The sequence below is a fragment of the Talpa europaea genome (assembly GCF_964194135.1).
Source record: "Talpa europaea genome assembly, chromosome: 11".
In the NCBI taxonomy this organism is placed as follows: domain Eukaryota; kingdom Metazoa; phylum Chordata; class Mammalia; order Eulipotyphla; family Talpidae; genus Talpa; species Talpa europaea.
In genome coordinates, this window is record NC_140078.1 from 81,230,066 (window position 1) to 81,244,762 (window position 14,697).

The 14,697-nt window shown below is 48.6% G+C and overlaps 2 protein-coding genes across 2 annotated transcripts in view; both read left to right on the forward strand.

Annotated features, from left to right (window-relative positions):
* GLB1 (galactosidase beta 1) overlaps positions 1 to 14,697 on the forward strand; it is a gene marked incomplete at both ends in the record, with an annotated part of 62,178 nt that overhangs the window by 1,939 nt on the left and 45,542 nt on the right. Inside the window, one exon of the mRNA XM_084246578.1 lies at positions 14,052 to 14,221. Within this exon, the coding sequence (XP_084102704.1) occupies positions 14,052 to 14,221 (170 nt within the window). The remainder of the gene's footprint in view (positions 1 to 14,051; positions 14,222 to 14,697) is intronic.
* On the forward strand, positions 666 to 2,009 carry TMPPE (transmembrane protein with metallophosphoesterase domain; the record flags this gene model as incomplete). The annotated part of the gene is made up of 1 exon (XM_084247607.1): positions 666 to 2,009. One exon carries the CDS (start codon positions 666 to 668, stop codon positions 2,007 to 2,009), a length of 1,344 nt encoding a protein of 447 aa, XP_084103733.1.

Below are 14,697 nucleotides of genomic sequence, written 5' to 3' on the forward strand. Positions count from 1 at the left end.
GAGGGTCTCCCAGACCACACTTTGAGAACCACCGATTTAGGATGTTTCCCTTTTAACAGTAGTTCATGCACCTTGTGGAAAAACTTTAAACATACAGAAAACTGTAAGAAAATGAAAACGCCCCATCATGTTACAATGCAGTGTGCAATTTTTTAAAAATATTTATTTATTTATACAAGCACTGGGTACAGTCAGAAGCGCGGGAGGGTGAGAGAATTCACCAGAGCCACAGCGGGGAGCAGAGCAGGCAGAAGGACCGAAGTACATTGCTGAGGGGAGCAGCGGGCGGCAGGAGAGGTCTGCGCGCCATGTGGGACCTGCCAGTGGCCGGGGATCGAACTGCTGAGGCTGTGGGCAGCTTCGCAGTCCAGCACTCAACCACTGTGCCACCAGGGGAGGCCCCAGCAGTGTGCATTTTTAATAATGAAGTGTAGCAGCTGACCGGTGTTTGAGTGGTTTGCATTCAAAGTGGGTTGGGTAGATGTAAATAGCTGTCAGGTTTGAACGGGGACAAAGAAGATCTAATATCCCACAAAGCTGATGCCAGTTCCTGGTTGCAGGCGGAGCTGACCTGGAAACCTCTCCTTGGCCACTGTTCTAAGGAACTCACCTTCCAGAGCCTGCTTGCCCAGAACTAGCAGGGGACCCTCTTAGGCACAGAGAGAATGGCGATCTTCAGACAGCTGTCGCTAGGCGGGAAGGCCGCCCTGGCTGCTGGCACTGTCTTCGTGTCCATGATTATCTCCCGCTCCTATCTGGCGGGGAACATTGAACTCAGGGCCTGGCGTTGGCTGTTCCGCCTGCAGTTGTCCCTATTTGCCAACTCAGTCATGCTCATTGGTTCTCTCTACATCTGGCGTAGTGCAGTCAGCAACCTCAGCCACTCCTCAGCCGCAGAGTCGGCCTGTTTTCGGCTTTGGAAGATGGCAGTTGTGGCATTTCTGGTCCTGGCCCATTCCAGTTTCTTCACCATGCTCTTTTTAGTGGCTGAGGAGCCCCATATCTTCTCCTTGGCCGCCTACTCCTGCCTGGGGGCATACGTCATCATGCTGTTCTTCCTCTGCACGCTCAGCGGCATGGAGCAGGCCTACCAGCTCTTGGCCTGGCGCAGTGGAAAGGTCGTGGGCAGCCTTGATAAGACGAGGAAGCTGACACTGAGGCCGGCCCTGGCCGTGTTGGTGACCGCCGTGCTCAGTGTGGTCGGGCTTCTGAACGCTGCCCAGCCTCCCGCTGTGAAAACCGTAGAGGTGCCCATCCACCAGCTGCCCCCCTCTATGGACAACCTCAAGATCGTGCTGCTCTCAGACATTCACTTGGGCCCGACCGTGGGCAGGACCAAGATGGAGATGTTCGTGAGAATGGTGAATATGCTACACCCGGATGTCACCGTGATCGTGGGGGACCTCTGCGATTCCGAAGCCTCCCTCCTCCGGACGGCTGTTGCTCCTCTGAGCCAGCTTCACTCACGCCTGGGCACCTACTTCGTCACGGGCAATCATGAGTACTATACGTCCGACGTCAGCAACTGGTTCACGCTGCTGGAGTCCCTGAATGTCAGGCCTCTTCACAATGAGAACGTGAAGATTTCTGCCACGCGGGCCCAGCCTGGTGGGAGTGAGGGTGACGAGTGGATCTGCTTGGCTGGCGTAGACGATATCGAGGCAGACATCCTGCACTACTCTGGCCACGGCATGGATCTCGTGAAGGCCCTGGAGGGCTGCAGCCCAGACCACACCACCATCTTGCTAGCTCACCAGCCACTGGCTGCCAAGAGAGCCCTTCAGGCTCGGCCAGATATTAACCTGATCCTTTCGGGGCACACGCATGCTGGGCAAATCTTCCCCTTGAACGTGGCGGCCTATCTCCTAAACCCCTTCTTTGCTGGTCTCTACCAAGTGGCCCAGACTACATTTGTGTACGTCAGCCCAGGCACGGCCTACTACGGGATACCCATGAGGCTGGGCAGCAGGGCGGAGATCACGGAGCTCATCCTGCAGCGGGCTCCCTGAACCCGTCTGGGCCCGGACACCTCTTCATTGCCCACACGCTTCAATCTCCATCCCCCGTCAGAACAAGTTGCCTGCTTCATTCACCCTTTCCAGTTTCTCCTGCACAACCCCACCAGCAACATGCTTGGTCCCAAGCCTGGCTTGAACACTGATTAGTGATGGGGCTGCCTGGCAGCTTCCACCAGTTTATTCTGTAGTGGCCAGTTACAGCCCACAGAAGTCACACGAGAATAGCATCTGTTTCCCAGACAATGTGGACTAAATCCTAATCTGCAGGCCTGATAGGGGTGAACCAAAGGATGGGGTTGCTTGATGGGGATACCTCTAGAAAACAGTGGGGAAGAAACTCGCAATGTTCTTAAACTGTCTTCGGGACCCGGGCAGTTTCCAGAATCATGGACCCAGAGCTTTTTGGGGAAGGGAGGGGGAGATTTTTGGGGAAGGATAATTGGGAGAACAGGCAAAACAAGGCCCCTCTGGTGGCTGGGAAATATTTTCTCTACCCCCTGGGTTCTGTCAGTCACCTTTATTGGCTGATACCTGGCTCATCCAGGTCCAGACCTTGATGATGCTATTTAGTTGCCTGTGCTCCTGGGCCTTTGGGGTTGGGTTTGGGGTGAAAGAAACACGAGCCCTGTGGTAGGGGTAAGAGTACAGCCACCTAGGAAGCCCTAAGGTATTTGACCACCCTCCCCCCACCACTACTCTGTCTCATTTTCAACATTTTCATGAGGTAATCAGGGACAATCTACTTTTCCCTATTTCAGGATGAGGAAACTGAGGCAGAGATGAGGCCACTGACAACATGATGAGAGATGCAGGAGATTCCAGGCTAGAAGCTGTCTTCTCCTTGCCAATTAAAGTGGTCTTTCCAGATTGCAGGATTCAAACACAGTTAACCATGTAAATCAGGGAACCAGCTTGGACACTGAAGCCCTTTAAAGGTGATTTGCTTGAGTCTGATTGTAATTCATCCCTAACTCCTAGGGCCGTGGCCTGGAAGGGAGGCTGCTAGTTTCAGCAAGGAGGTCTTTCCATTTGGAGAAGAGTCAGGAAACTGAAGCCCCCAGGATTGGGTCTGACTGTTGAGAAATGGAGGCTCATGCTCTACCAGTGGGGAAGTTGAGGCCGGCGCGGGGAGTGGCAGGGCCTCCCAGGCGTCTCTCCCACTGGCTCCTGGCTGTGGAATGCTGGGTCTTCCTTCCTGCTCAGTGACTTCCCTCCTAGCAGCCTGCCCCCATCACAGTGCTCTGGCCACAGAACCATCGGGCCTTCCCTGCTGGCCACTGGAAACAGACCAGGGTTACCGTATCTGGAGAGACCCTGCTGTTGGCCCAGACCTTTTGCCAGAGGCAAGAGCCTCTTTGCTGCTGGGGCAGCAATAACCACTCATCTTAGAAAAGGCGTCCCTGAGAAAGCTGAGGGTTTGGACTCAGCATTGTCTTTTGTGGTTGAGAGTCTTTCTCAGACAGGGAACAAAAACGCCACTGAGGCTGGAGAGGCTCACCCTCCTCTCTCACTGGTCGGGTGGCGTGGGCAGTGTTGACTGAGCTTCAGCTTCACTCACCTTATAATGGGGATAATTATTGCATCTACCTCAAGGTTGTTTCATGGACAGGGTGTTGAGACGTGCGTGAGGTACACATGGCATAGTCACGCCGAGGCAGCCAGTGTTGGTGATGCTTGAACATCACGCTCAGCTTGCTAAGGAGCCACAGATACACAGGATTACAGAGCAGCTTACCCTGGGGAATGTGAGTGGGTGGCCGGCTACCTGTGCGGGACTCAGGGGCTTGTCAGAGCGGCAACTGCTGGGGCTTGGCTTTGCCCTGCCTGTCTTGCCATCTCCCTGTGCACTCTCTGCCTGGCCAGCAGGCGCTCCTTCATTTTCCTCCTGGTCCCCTGGTGTCTAAGGGAATCCCGGGGCATCTCAAGATCACCTTACTTGTTTCCAGGCAGCCAAGGTATTGACCGAGGACCTCTGATTGGAGATTTTTGTGTCTTTGGAGATTTCAGTGGCTTTCTTCTTCCACCGCCCCCGCCCCGCCTTGTGTGTGATCATCCTTCTAGCCAGGAACAAGTTTGGATGAAAACTAATTCAGAACTGAGGAAGGGATCCTGGAGATCCTTTCTTTTAACACATCTTGCAGATGGCAGGGTTAGAGGGTGGTGCCAAGTTCAAGGTGGTGGCCCAGCTCCCAGGTTCCCTGACTCCCTTCTCCATGGCACCCCCCCAGACACCCACCCCTCCCCGCCTCAGGAAGGCTCACACGTTCATGCAAGCTGACCCCATTTTTTTGGATCATTCCTCTCGTCTTTTCGGTTCTCTTTTGTTTGGATACACCAGACTGGGCCAAGAGTTGCTGCCATTTGTCTTCCAACCATTGCTGTAGCTGGTGGTATTTGATTTGCCTGTTATACCATTTATTTCCTTGGTTTCTTGATTCTGGAGCTTTTCCATCAGTGCCCTGAACTTGATGCAATTAGCTTTCATCAAGTCCTAGTTTTGGGGGGTTTTTTTGTTTGGTTTTTTTGGCTTGGCTTCTCTGTCTTTTTCTTTCGATTGTGATCATTGTGTGGTCTTGTGAGCCTCCCTCTTTGCTCTGAAGTCCTTGCTTGACTGGTGGGGTGGAAGGTTTCTGCTGGAAAACCTTCCACCCCACTGTGAAAGGTCCTACACTGTGACTGTACAGGTAGGACCCTGGGGTGATCTTTGCACCTCCCTTCTCTGTTCTTCACCCACTTACCTTCTTTGTTTCATTTGTTAATAGCTGGGAGGGAGAAGTGATGAGAAACATTACTTGAAGCTTGAAAATTCTTTCAGTTTCACTTTAGCTTTTTTTTAATCTGTTAAACAAGTTAAACTGAGATGTACTATTTTTTAAATGACCAATAGCATGTGGACAATGATAGTTATAAAAAATCTTAATATAGTAATTCTGCTGCCATCCATTCCAGACATCCATTCATTCTTTTTTTCTTACTTTGTGTTAGAATTTTTAGTGATAAAAAATTTTAAATATGCATACAACGCAGAGAGAACAGAAAATTGAACTCCCTATGTACTCATCACCCACATTCAACGATTGTGACTGTTCTATTCTTTCTCACCTTCCTTGCCCCGTGGTTTTTCTTTTTCTTTTTGGTGAGAGTGTATGAAGGAAAATCTTAGAAACCATAATTTCACACCAACATACTTTATTTGGAGCCCCCTTTTAAAAATCATATCCCTGTTGCTATGATTATACCCAATGAGATGAACAGCAATTCTTTGCTATCTAATACCTAGTTAGGAGATCTGGTTAGATTTCTAGAAGCCAGGTCTTCTCTCTCAGTAAAGTGTTCTTTGCACTGACTGAGACTTAAGTAACTGTATCTGTTACATCTGAGCACAAGATTCAAATGCAGTTACCTATGTAAATAGTATTTAGTTTTTTCTTATCTCAGTTGTCTTTTTTTTTGTAGTTAGAAAAACAGCACCCATTTATTCACAGTTTTTAAGCTTATCATTCCTCACTGTCAAGTATATTCCCATTGTTGTGAAACAGATCTCCAAAGCTTTTTTACCTTGCGAATTTGAAGCTATATTCACTAAACAATAACTCTTCCTCTCTTGAATCCCTGGTTTGTTTTTATGCATTTGACTACACTAGGGACCTGGTGTTAAGACATCATTTGGGATTGCTGCATCATATAGTAGTAATATTTTTAACTTTTTGAGGAACCGCCATACTGTTTTCCATAGCAGTTAGACCACTTCACAATCCCACCAACATCCACAAATTCCTCCAGCTCCATATCGGGCATCGCCATTCTCTGTGGTTACTTCACTTCTCTGGCCTGTCTGATGGAAAGTTATTTCAATGACACTTGATATTTGAAAGGCTCTGGGCTCTGACATGCTCAAAGTTTCTTTTATGCTCATCTGAACTAGTCTTTCTCTCTGTTCTGTGAACTGAGTGATCTGGGACGCCCATGTGCGTGAGCCCCCTCCCACCTCTGCCTTCTCCCCTTCCCTCAGCCCTAGGGTGCTAGTGGTCTGGGAGGTCTGGTCCTCTATCACTGTGATGGTGAAGAGCTCAAATCAGGATTCTCCAGGCTCTGGGTCCCTGGGGTGAGTTGAAAGGGTATGTAGCGTGCTAGAGACGGAGATGCATGGACTAGGTGCTTAGCAGAGTTGTACCAAGGGACTTGAAGACATCCTGTCTTCACAAATTCAGCATGACCCCTAACCTGTGATATCATTGAGCTCCTTTTATTTCTTTATTTCTTTATTGAGGAATGTGCACACATAATGCAGATAATTATTTTTAGTCCTGAGGATTAGAAAATTTCAGGGTATATTCACATTACCTGATGATATAAATAAATATCAGTGTTATTTTCGTGTGTTTTTTTTAAAGAGACATGCTTATTTACCACTGAAGTAATCTGAACTGAATAATTAACTTTAAAATGTTATATTGGACAGTATCAGTGTTTGTGTTTGTATTTGGGCCAAGGGTTATTTGTGTGTGTGCTGCTGTTTTTTTCCCACTGTTTGATGTATTATGTATGGGTTGGGGGTGTGGTATGTGTGTTGGGGAAGGTGTGAGTTTTGCCTTGCTTGGAATTGCTTTTTATTTTGTAAGTTGTCTGTGACCTCGTGTATTGTAAATACCAATGCTACCACACCCTTGCAAGTGTGAAATAAAACTATGGCTCTTCAGTATTCTGTTCCAGTGCCAATTAATTCACACGCGGTGGAATATGCACACAGGGCAAATTTTATCTCATTTGCATTTTGAGGGAATAAGCTATGAAGGTCTCCACCCCTCCTTCTGCCCCACATTTCCTGACTACCTTACTCCCATCAGGGGTGCCACAGTGCAGAGATAGAGAGAAGCTGGCTCTTTAGGTTGGATCTTCTTGGGTCCTTAAATGTTTTTGTTTTTTTTTTAAGAGGCATGTATTTTATTTATTTGTTTGTTTGTTTATTTATACAAGCACTGGGTACAGTCAGAAGCACGGGAGGGTGAGAGAATTCACCAGAGCCAGAGCGGGGAGCAGAACAGGCAGAAGGACCAAAGTACACTGCTGAGGGGAGCAGCGGGCGGCAGGAGAGGTCTGCGCGCCATGTGGGACCCTCCTCCGGTGGCCGGGGAGCAGCCGGGGATCGAACCGGCGCTGCAGAGGCCGCGGGCAGCTTCGCAACCCAGTGCTCAACCGCTGCGCCACAGGGAGGCCCGGGTCCTTAAATGTTGAGAAGGGCCCCCTTGGAGTCATAAAGTGGATTTTCCCTGTTTTACGTCAACCGTGACCTTTGCCAATGAGAAGCTGACACTTGGATGCTGCTTTTCCAGGCTTCAAATTCAGTCTTGTCACTGCTCCCCAGGTCCAAATAACATGGTGATGTTTATTTATCAGACCAGGCTATATAAACAACAATGGCATGTCCAAACAGCCATGGTCTTTTGTGGGAGAAAGAGAGCAGTTAACAGGGCCTGGAGTAATAGAACTTGCCTATCCTGCCCTTTTACAAATAAACTGCTTTTTTCTTCTTTAGAGATTTATTTTTATTTACTTACGTATTCAAAGAACTGGCTTGTACAAACTGCTTGTGATTCTTGTCATGATAACTTTGACATCATTAGAACATTAGCCACATATCAGATGACAGAGGTTGTGTTATGCTGTTCCAGTAACACCACTAGATCCACCTGGCAGCTGCCCGTTGGGTTACTGCTTGGCTAAAAATGCAATTCACCGTCTTCCACCATGACATATTTTTTGAGGGATTTGAATGGGGATGAGATAGGAATGTCCTCTAAATCTTTGTGGGGATCCAGGAGAAACTGTGATCTTGCTTCAGATTTGTCTGGAGTGGGTGGAGTTGGGAAGCAGGCAATTCTCCAAGTGCCCTTGGTCCTTCCCTACATAATGGCTGTTACTCATGGTGAGGGTTCTTTGGGTCTTAAGTAAAACCACCCCAATATGCACTCAGGACTGGGGAAGTAACCCTGGGGCGGGTCCTCTGACTTGGTGGCCCCTCTGTGAGAAGGACTCCCCACTGTGCTCCCAATGCCCAAAGTGCAGCCAGGGAAAGAGATGGCATCTTGGGCACCCTGGTATCAGAATCAGCTTAGACCACATGCAGTGATCCTCAGGTCCGGGGGTATCACTTACCTTAGGATGCAGGTACCCTAAGTCCCATTGGGAGGGATACTTGTTATGTGTCCTTGGTATGGACTCACAGGCCCCTTCTTCAAGTGGATCCATCCAGCCCTCTGTTCAGTCAGTTGTCTGCATCAGGGAACTGAAGGGACCAATTTTCCATGGCAGTGGCCGACCTGCAAAAGTGAGCCTTTAGCTCACAAGTTCTTGATATTTTTTCTCTTCTCAGACATTCTAGGCAGCACCCTCGCTGGTTGCCAAAGCATCTAACCCTCTAGGAATGCTAGGCTTGATGAATCATGACCTAAGGTTGCCACTGGTCAACACACCTGCGTTGCCTTTCTGGCCCAGTTGGCCCTTGTGGTAATTATGTCCACCCGCTTGGATGGTTATGTGGTTCCTCCTGGTCATACCAGAGTCTCCACATCCCCCAGGATGCTAGTGAGCCCAGTGCCATGGCAGCTTCTTCTGTCATTCCTCTCATCAGCTGCCTGCAAGATACCAGGGTCCTCCTCCCTAGAGCATTCCTTCCTGCAGAGGGTCTCCCCTGGGCTGTCATGAGGGGCACAGTCAGAAATACAGTCTGGTCTCTATTTTCACATCCCCACCATTTGAGCCACCTCACACCTTCCTGAGGATACCAAGGCAACCGTGGCATGGTCACCTCACTTCCCTGTAGGTCACCTCACTTCCTGTGGGCCACCTCACTTCCTGGTGTCCAGGTTCCAGGCAGCCAAGAGCATGACTCAGGAGTCATGGAAGTGAACACCATGTTCATAAAGTGCCCTCTATCGGCCTTATGTTCTGCCTCGCTGGGCACCTACCCCCCAGATTCCCCCACGATCGTGTCCCGAGTCTCACTTTTCTGGCAGAAGATGTAGGTCTCGTTAAACATTGCCATGGCAGTGATGTCACAATGGCGTGGCGTTCACAGAGTGCCCTCAGTGGATGGCTGACCCGACCTGGCAATCAGCCTATTTTCTCAGAGCTTCCAAATCTGTTAACCGCCAGCCAGTTTCGCAATCCTTCCAATTAGCTGCCCCATTCCAGGGATAGAGCTACGCAGGTGCCAGCTCCTGTCTTTCTGTCCATTCCTGTGCCTGGTATTTGTGTCTGCATACCTTGGGGTGTCACCGCCCCCTTAGCAATGACAGCGGGGTTCTTGTTGCTATTTGACATACGAGAAAGCCAGGTCCAGCGTACAAAGCTGAAGATCTGCTCTTTAGATCAACCCTGGTACTAATTGTCTTCCTCTCGGTTCCCTCTGGAAGCAGAACGAGAAACAAGGACTTGGGTGCAGATGGGCTGAGAAGTAACCCATGAGTGCAGGGACTAGAGTCGAAGAAGCAAAAGCCTTATAAAGATGGGTCTCCTGGGAAGTACACAAAGTGCCTCCAGAAAGAGGAGGATGCAGTTCTCCACCCCTGCCGGGTGCAGCCTGCCTCCTGGACGCATAGGTGGCCATGGTGTTGGGTGAGGAAGTCACAAGAGCTTGAGGTGTGAGCGTGCGTTGAGACACTGTCAGCCCAAAGCATACTGAACTGGGGGCTGACACAAGGCGTGTAGCTGACACTGGTGTGTTTCAAAAAGCCCTTCTTCCTCTCCTCTCCCTCTCCCTCTCCCTCTCCCTCTCCCTCTCCTCTCCCTGTCTAGGGCAGACATCTTTCCCGAACAGCAAGAATAGACTAGCACCCCTTCCTCTCAGGAACCTCGCACGATTTTATCATATGTATGTATCTGTGCATGTAGATTGTGCACACCATGGAAACTGTCATTTATTTCATCTGCCACTTTTGTGTCAACATTTTACTAGGAAAATTTTTCAGAAATACAGAGAGTTAAAGAAAATTTATAGTCGCCATCCAGAGTCTCCTATTAACATATTGCTGTTAAGCCATCCCTCCCTCCGTTTGTCATTCCAGCTTATTTTTTTTTAAAAGATTTCTTTATTTATGCATACAAGAACTGGGGTGTAGGCCAAAGGTGTGGGGGGGGGCCGGCGGTGAGAGGATTCACCAGAAACAGAGTGGGGAACAGAACAGGCAGATGTACTGAAATACACTGTTGAGGGGAGTAGGGGGCAAGACAGGAGAAGTCTGAGCCATATGTGGGTCAGCTCCCTGGCTGGAAATCTAACTTGGGCTGTAGAGATGATAGTAATGAGGCTTAACCCCTATGCCACCAGGGAGGCCCCCCAGCTTATTTTTTGGATGCATTTCAAAGTAAGTAGCAAACTGAATGCACTTCCCCCAAACACTTCCGCACATATATCATTAGGTGGAGATCACTATTTGCTTATAGCTGTTTTCTTTTCCTTTCTTAAGTTTCAAATGTTCTTTATTTCCTCATAATGCCATAATTTAATGAGTACAGTATTTTTATTTGGCATCAATTATGAGTTGACTTTGAAACAACTCAGTATAACAACAGCTGGGATGATTCCTGACCTCTCAGTCCCTTTGGGTGACTGCCAACAGGGGACATTTTCCATTGTCCTCCAATTTGTGTTGCCATTTATGTCCACACAGCAACACAAAAAGCATCTCCACCAGCTAACACAGAATTACTGTATTTGTCATGGGAATCACGTGTCGTTTGCCGTGGCTCTGCCTTGCCATCCTTTGCTGAATGTTTTGAACTCAAAAATGACTTAGTGCATCTTTGGCCAAGGGAAATAGCATGAATTTGAAGACACAACTGCAGCATCTACAGCTGCTGGCTTGGTTTTCTAACTCTGTATCAAGGACTTTTGTCCTTGATAAGTATTTTAAGTCTTTCCCCCTACCGCCCAACTTCTCTCCCTCCGTACCGCCCCCCCTAAATGTTTCTACCTGAGGCAGTGAAGTCTCCTCACATTCAGGTTGGCATCTACCCAACGTTCTGGTTCAGTGAGTTTTCCCGCTTGTCTACCTCAGTTTTACCTCACTGCCATCACAATGTGCCATATTTCTGCTCCTGTTTAATGGCCCTCAGGCAAAGGTCAGAGTGCTAAACATTTGAAGACACAAGCCTGATTCTATGCTTCTTCCATGGAATCACCTTCATGATCTGTTCACAAGGCTGTTGCCCAGAGCACTTGATGTCAAGTCCCCACCTGGACTTCGGGGCTGATTTGACCTGGCCCCTGGCCGCAACTCTGTTTCAGCCCCCACCGTGTTTTATCTGTTTTGAGATTCCTTCCTGCGTCCTGCCCTCTCTCCACCAGTCTTCACACACAGTGCCCTCTGCCAGCATCGCCTTCCCCTTGGCCAACTCTTCCTCATCCTAGGGCTTAGGTTAGGCCAGTAGCACTCAACCCTGTCTGTACACTACATCATCTGCACTATTTTCAGAAACAACAATACCTGGGATTGGCCCAAATCAATTAAAATCTGAATATCTGAGGGGTAAGGCCCCACTTTTGCTATTTTTAAAAGCTTGCACAGGAGATTCTGATGTGCAGAAAAGGTTGAGAACCACAGTCTAGGGGGTTCCTTCCTCTGGGGAACTTACCCCCCACCCCCACCCCCATGCCTAGGTTATATGCCATTTATTATCACTATAGCACTCTGTTCTAATCTTCCCCCCATAACTATTGACAATTATACAATTGAGATATAGCTCTGTGTAAGTTTAAGCAATACAACGTGATGATGTGATCCTTGCTTTACCATCTCACATGTGGGGCCTTGGCTAGATGGACATGTGTGTGCTGTGGCCACATGGGCATGGCTTCTCTCTCTGATGATGCAGCACATAGTAGGTGCTTAGTAATAGCTGTAAATGAATGGTAGGGAGATAAATGAACTTAGTGGTGGCTTGAATGCGGAGATGGCACCCTGCTGTAGGGGACAAAGACCAATCATTTCTCACCAACCTTTTTTCTGTTCCTTGGAACCCTCTTCCCCTGGGCAAGACAACTTCAAGCGCTCCCTTCCCTTTTCCAACTCTGTTCAAAGTTGCCCTCTTCTTTTCTACCTGTGCAAAGAATTTTCCCAACTCATGAGCCACCTCTAAACTCACAGAACTGGTTGAATTCCGGATGAATTATTTGACAATTCATCACATATGTGCTGTGAAAATGATTTCAAAACCATCCCTTGGGGCACCTGGTGTGAGAAATGATCAATATATTTTTGTGATTTCCTTTAGAAGATTCTTGCCTTTGAATAACAACTAAATCTTGTTTACTAGAAAAAATAAAGGTATATTAAAATTTGACATTCTTGCCTTTTATTATGATTGTTAGATTATTTATTCATTTTTGAGTTAGCTTTATTGGGTGATGACTCAATAAACTGCCGCCGAATAAGCTATTAGGAGTTAAGTCTCAGTACTTTGACCCCATCGTGTGATCTAGCCCGCATGCACTCAAACAGTTGCTTCCAGATGTGGGTTCAGGGGCAACGCCAAGTTCTACAGATCACGGTACTGCTGTGGGGGGGGGGATCTTTTTAAAAAAACTAATATTTTGACCTTTGGAAGCAAAAATATGCAATGAGCTGGTTTCTTGCCACCCTCCTCCAGAACCCACCTGAGACATGGTGCTGCCTCCTGCCATCCACAGGAGGGCAGTGTTTCCTCTCTGTCGCATAGGCTCCCCTTTGAGACCTTTCAAATCCAAGCATTTTTGCTCCTAAATTCACCCCCAAACAGTATTTCTGAACATTTCAATTGAATGCTAGAAATCTCTAACATTGCAACCCCATGAAGAGACACGTATACATGCACTCTGTTCTCTTTCATTAAAAATGTGCCCATCATCACCCATACTGAGCTGATGACTCAAATTGGGTCAAAGCCTGCAATTCAAAATGTATTGCTATAGAGTTCTTTTGGCCTGGTAGTCTGCATATTTATAGATGAAGAGATGCAGGGCTGGAGAGCGGCACCCAGGATGAGGCTTCAGGGCCCTGGGCTTCCAATCCCTCGCTTTCAGGCCTGCAGGTTGCAATTGTGTGTGTGTATGTTTTTTAAAGATTTATTTATTTATGCATACAAGAACTGGGGTACAAGGCCAGAGGTGTAGGGCGTGAGAGGATTCACCAGAGGCAGAGTGGGGAACAGAACAGGCAGATTGACCCAAGTACACTGCCGAGGGGAGCAGCGGGTGAGTCAGGAGAGGTCTGTTGCGCCATGTGGGATGCTCCCTGGCCAGCCGGGGATCGAACTCATGCTGCAGTGGCTGCAGATAGCTTCATAGGTTGCGTTTTAACTCCTTGCGCCACCAGGGAGGATCTGTGTTCTTTTTTTAAAGATTTATTTTTATCCATCAATGCACACAGAGCTGGGGTGTAGGCCAGAGGTGTGGGGCAGTGAGTGGATTCACCAGAAGCAGTGGGGAGCAGAACAGGCAGATGTACTGAAATACACTGCTGAGGGGAACAGCCAGGAGACATGAGAGGTCTGCTGTGCCATGTGGGTAGCTCCCTGGCCCGGGATCAAACTTGTGCTACAGTGGCTGCGTATAGCTTCACAGTGCTGAGACTCAATCCCCTGCATCCCCAGGGATGCCTCCAGTTGTATTTTTCTTAATGGGCCTGGTAGTCCCAGTGACATCACTGTTGAGGTACATCCAGTGCCCAGGAGGGTCACAGCCACGGAGGGGGTGCAGGGGCTTTGCTATAGTCACTACCAGCAGAATGTTCTCTTTGGGATTGTAACTTCCACATCCCAGCCACTGATGTTCAGATTAGTGCTGGCATCAGGAAGGAAAACCACTAGAACCCCCCCTATACATGGGTCCCCCCGGTTTCTCTTATTGAGGGTATCCAGCAGATCTGGCTCAGCAGCCTAGAAACCAAGCATGAATGTCATCAGCACAACAAGCAAATTAAATAGGCCAGGAGTCTCTTGCTTCTGAAATGGGGAAGGTGGAAATTCTCACGTGGTCCCACTCTTGCTCTGTAGGATGCTTCCCCGAGGACCTTCGAAATCGACTACAAGCACGACCGCTTCCTCAAGGATGGCCGGCCATTCCGCTACATCTCTGGCAGCATTCACTACTTCCGAGTGCCCCGCTTCTACTGGAAGGACCGGCTGCTGAAGATGAAGATGGCGGGGCTGAACGCCATCCAGACGTAAGCAGCGGGCGGTCCCTCTCACCGACCCAGTTCACCCTCCCCCGGAGAGAGGGGACAGCTGCATTTCTCAGTGCAGCTATTTTGTGCTCAGAAATGGGAAAACATCTTAAGCTTGCAGAGGCTTGTCACAAGCTTGACCAGTCCTTCTTCCATAACTATCACAAAGGCAAAAGGGAGTAACAATCACTGGCCAATGATCATGACCATTTACCAGGCACTTGGCATAGTGACTCCATAGGGATGAGGTGGGTACCACCGTCCCCCTGTACAGCTGCTGATCCAGACACTGCCCAAGCACATGTCTCTGTGAAGGTAGGGTGTTTGCAGACAGCCACTGCTTCTCTTAACTCTCAGGGAAATGCACCTGGTCAGGTAGATTCCTGAAACCTCCTTTGTCTTGATGGTTCTACTGGAGAATTCTATAGCTGGTTATCCAATTAGGCCAAAATTCTGTCTTCTCATCTCTTCTGCTA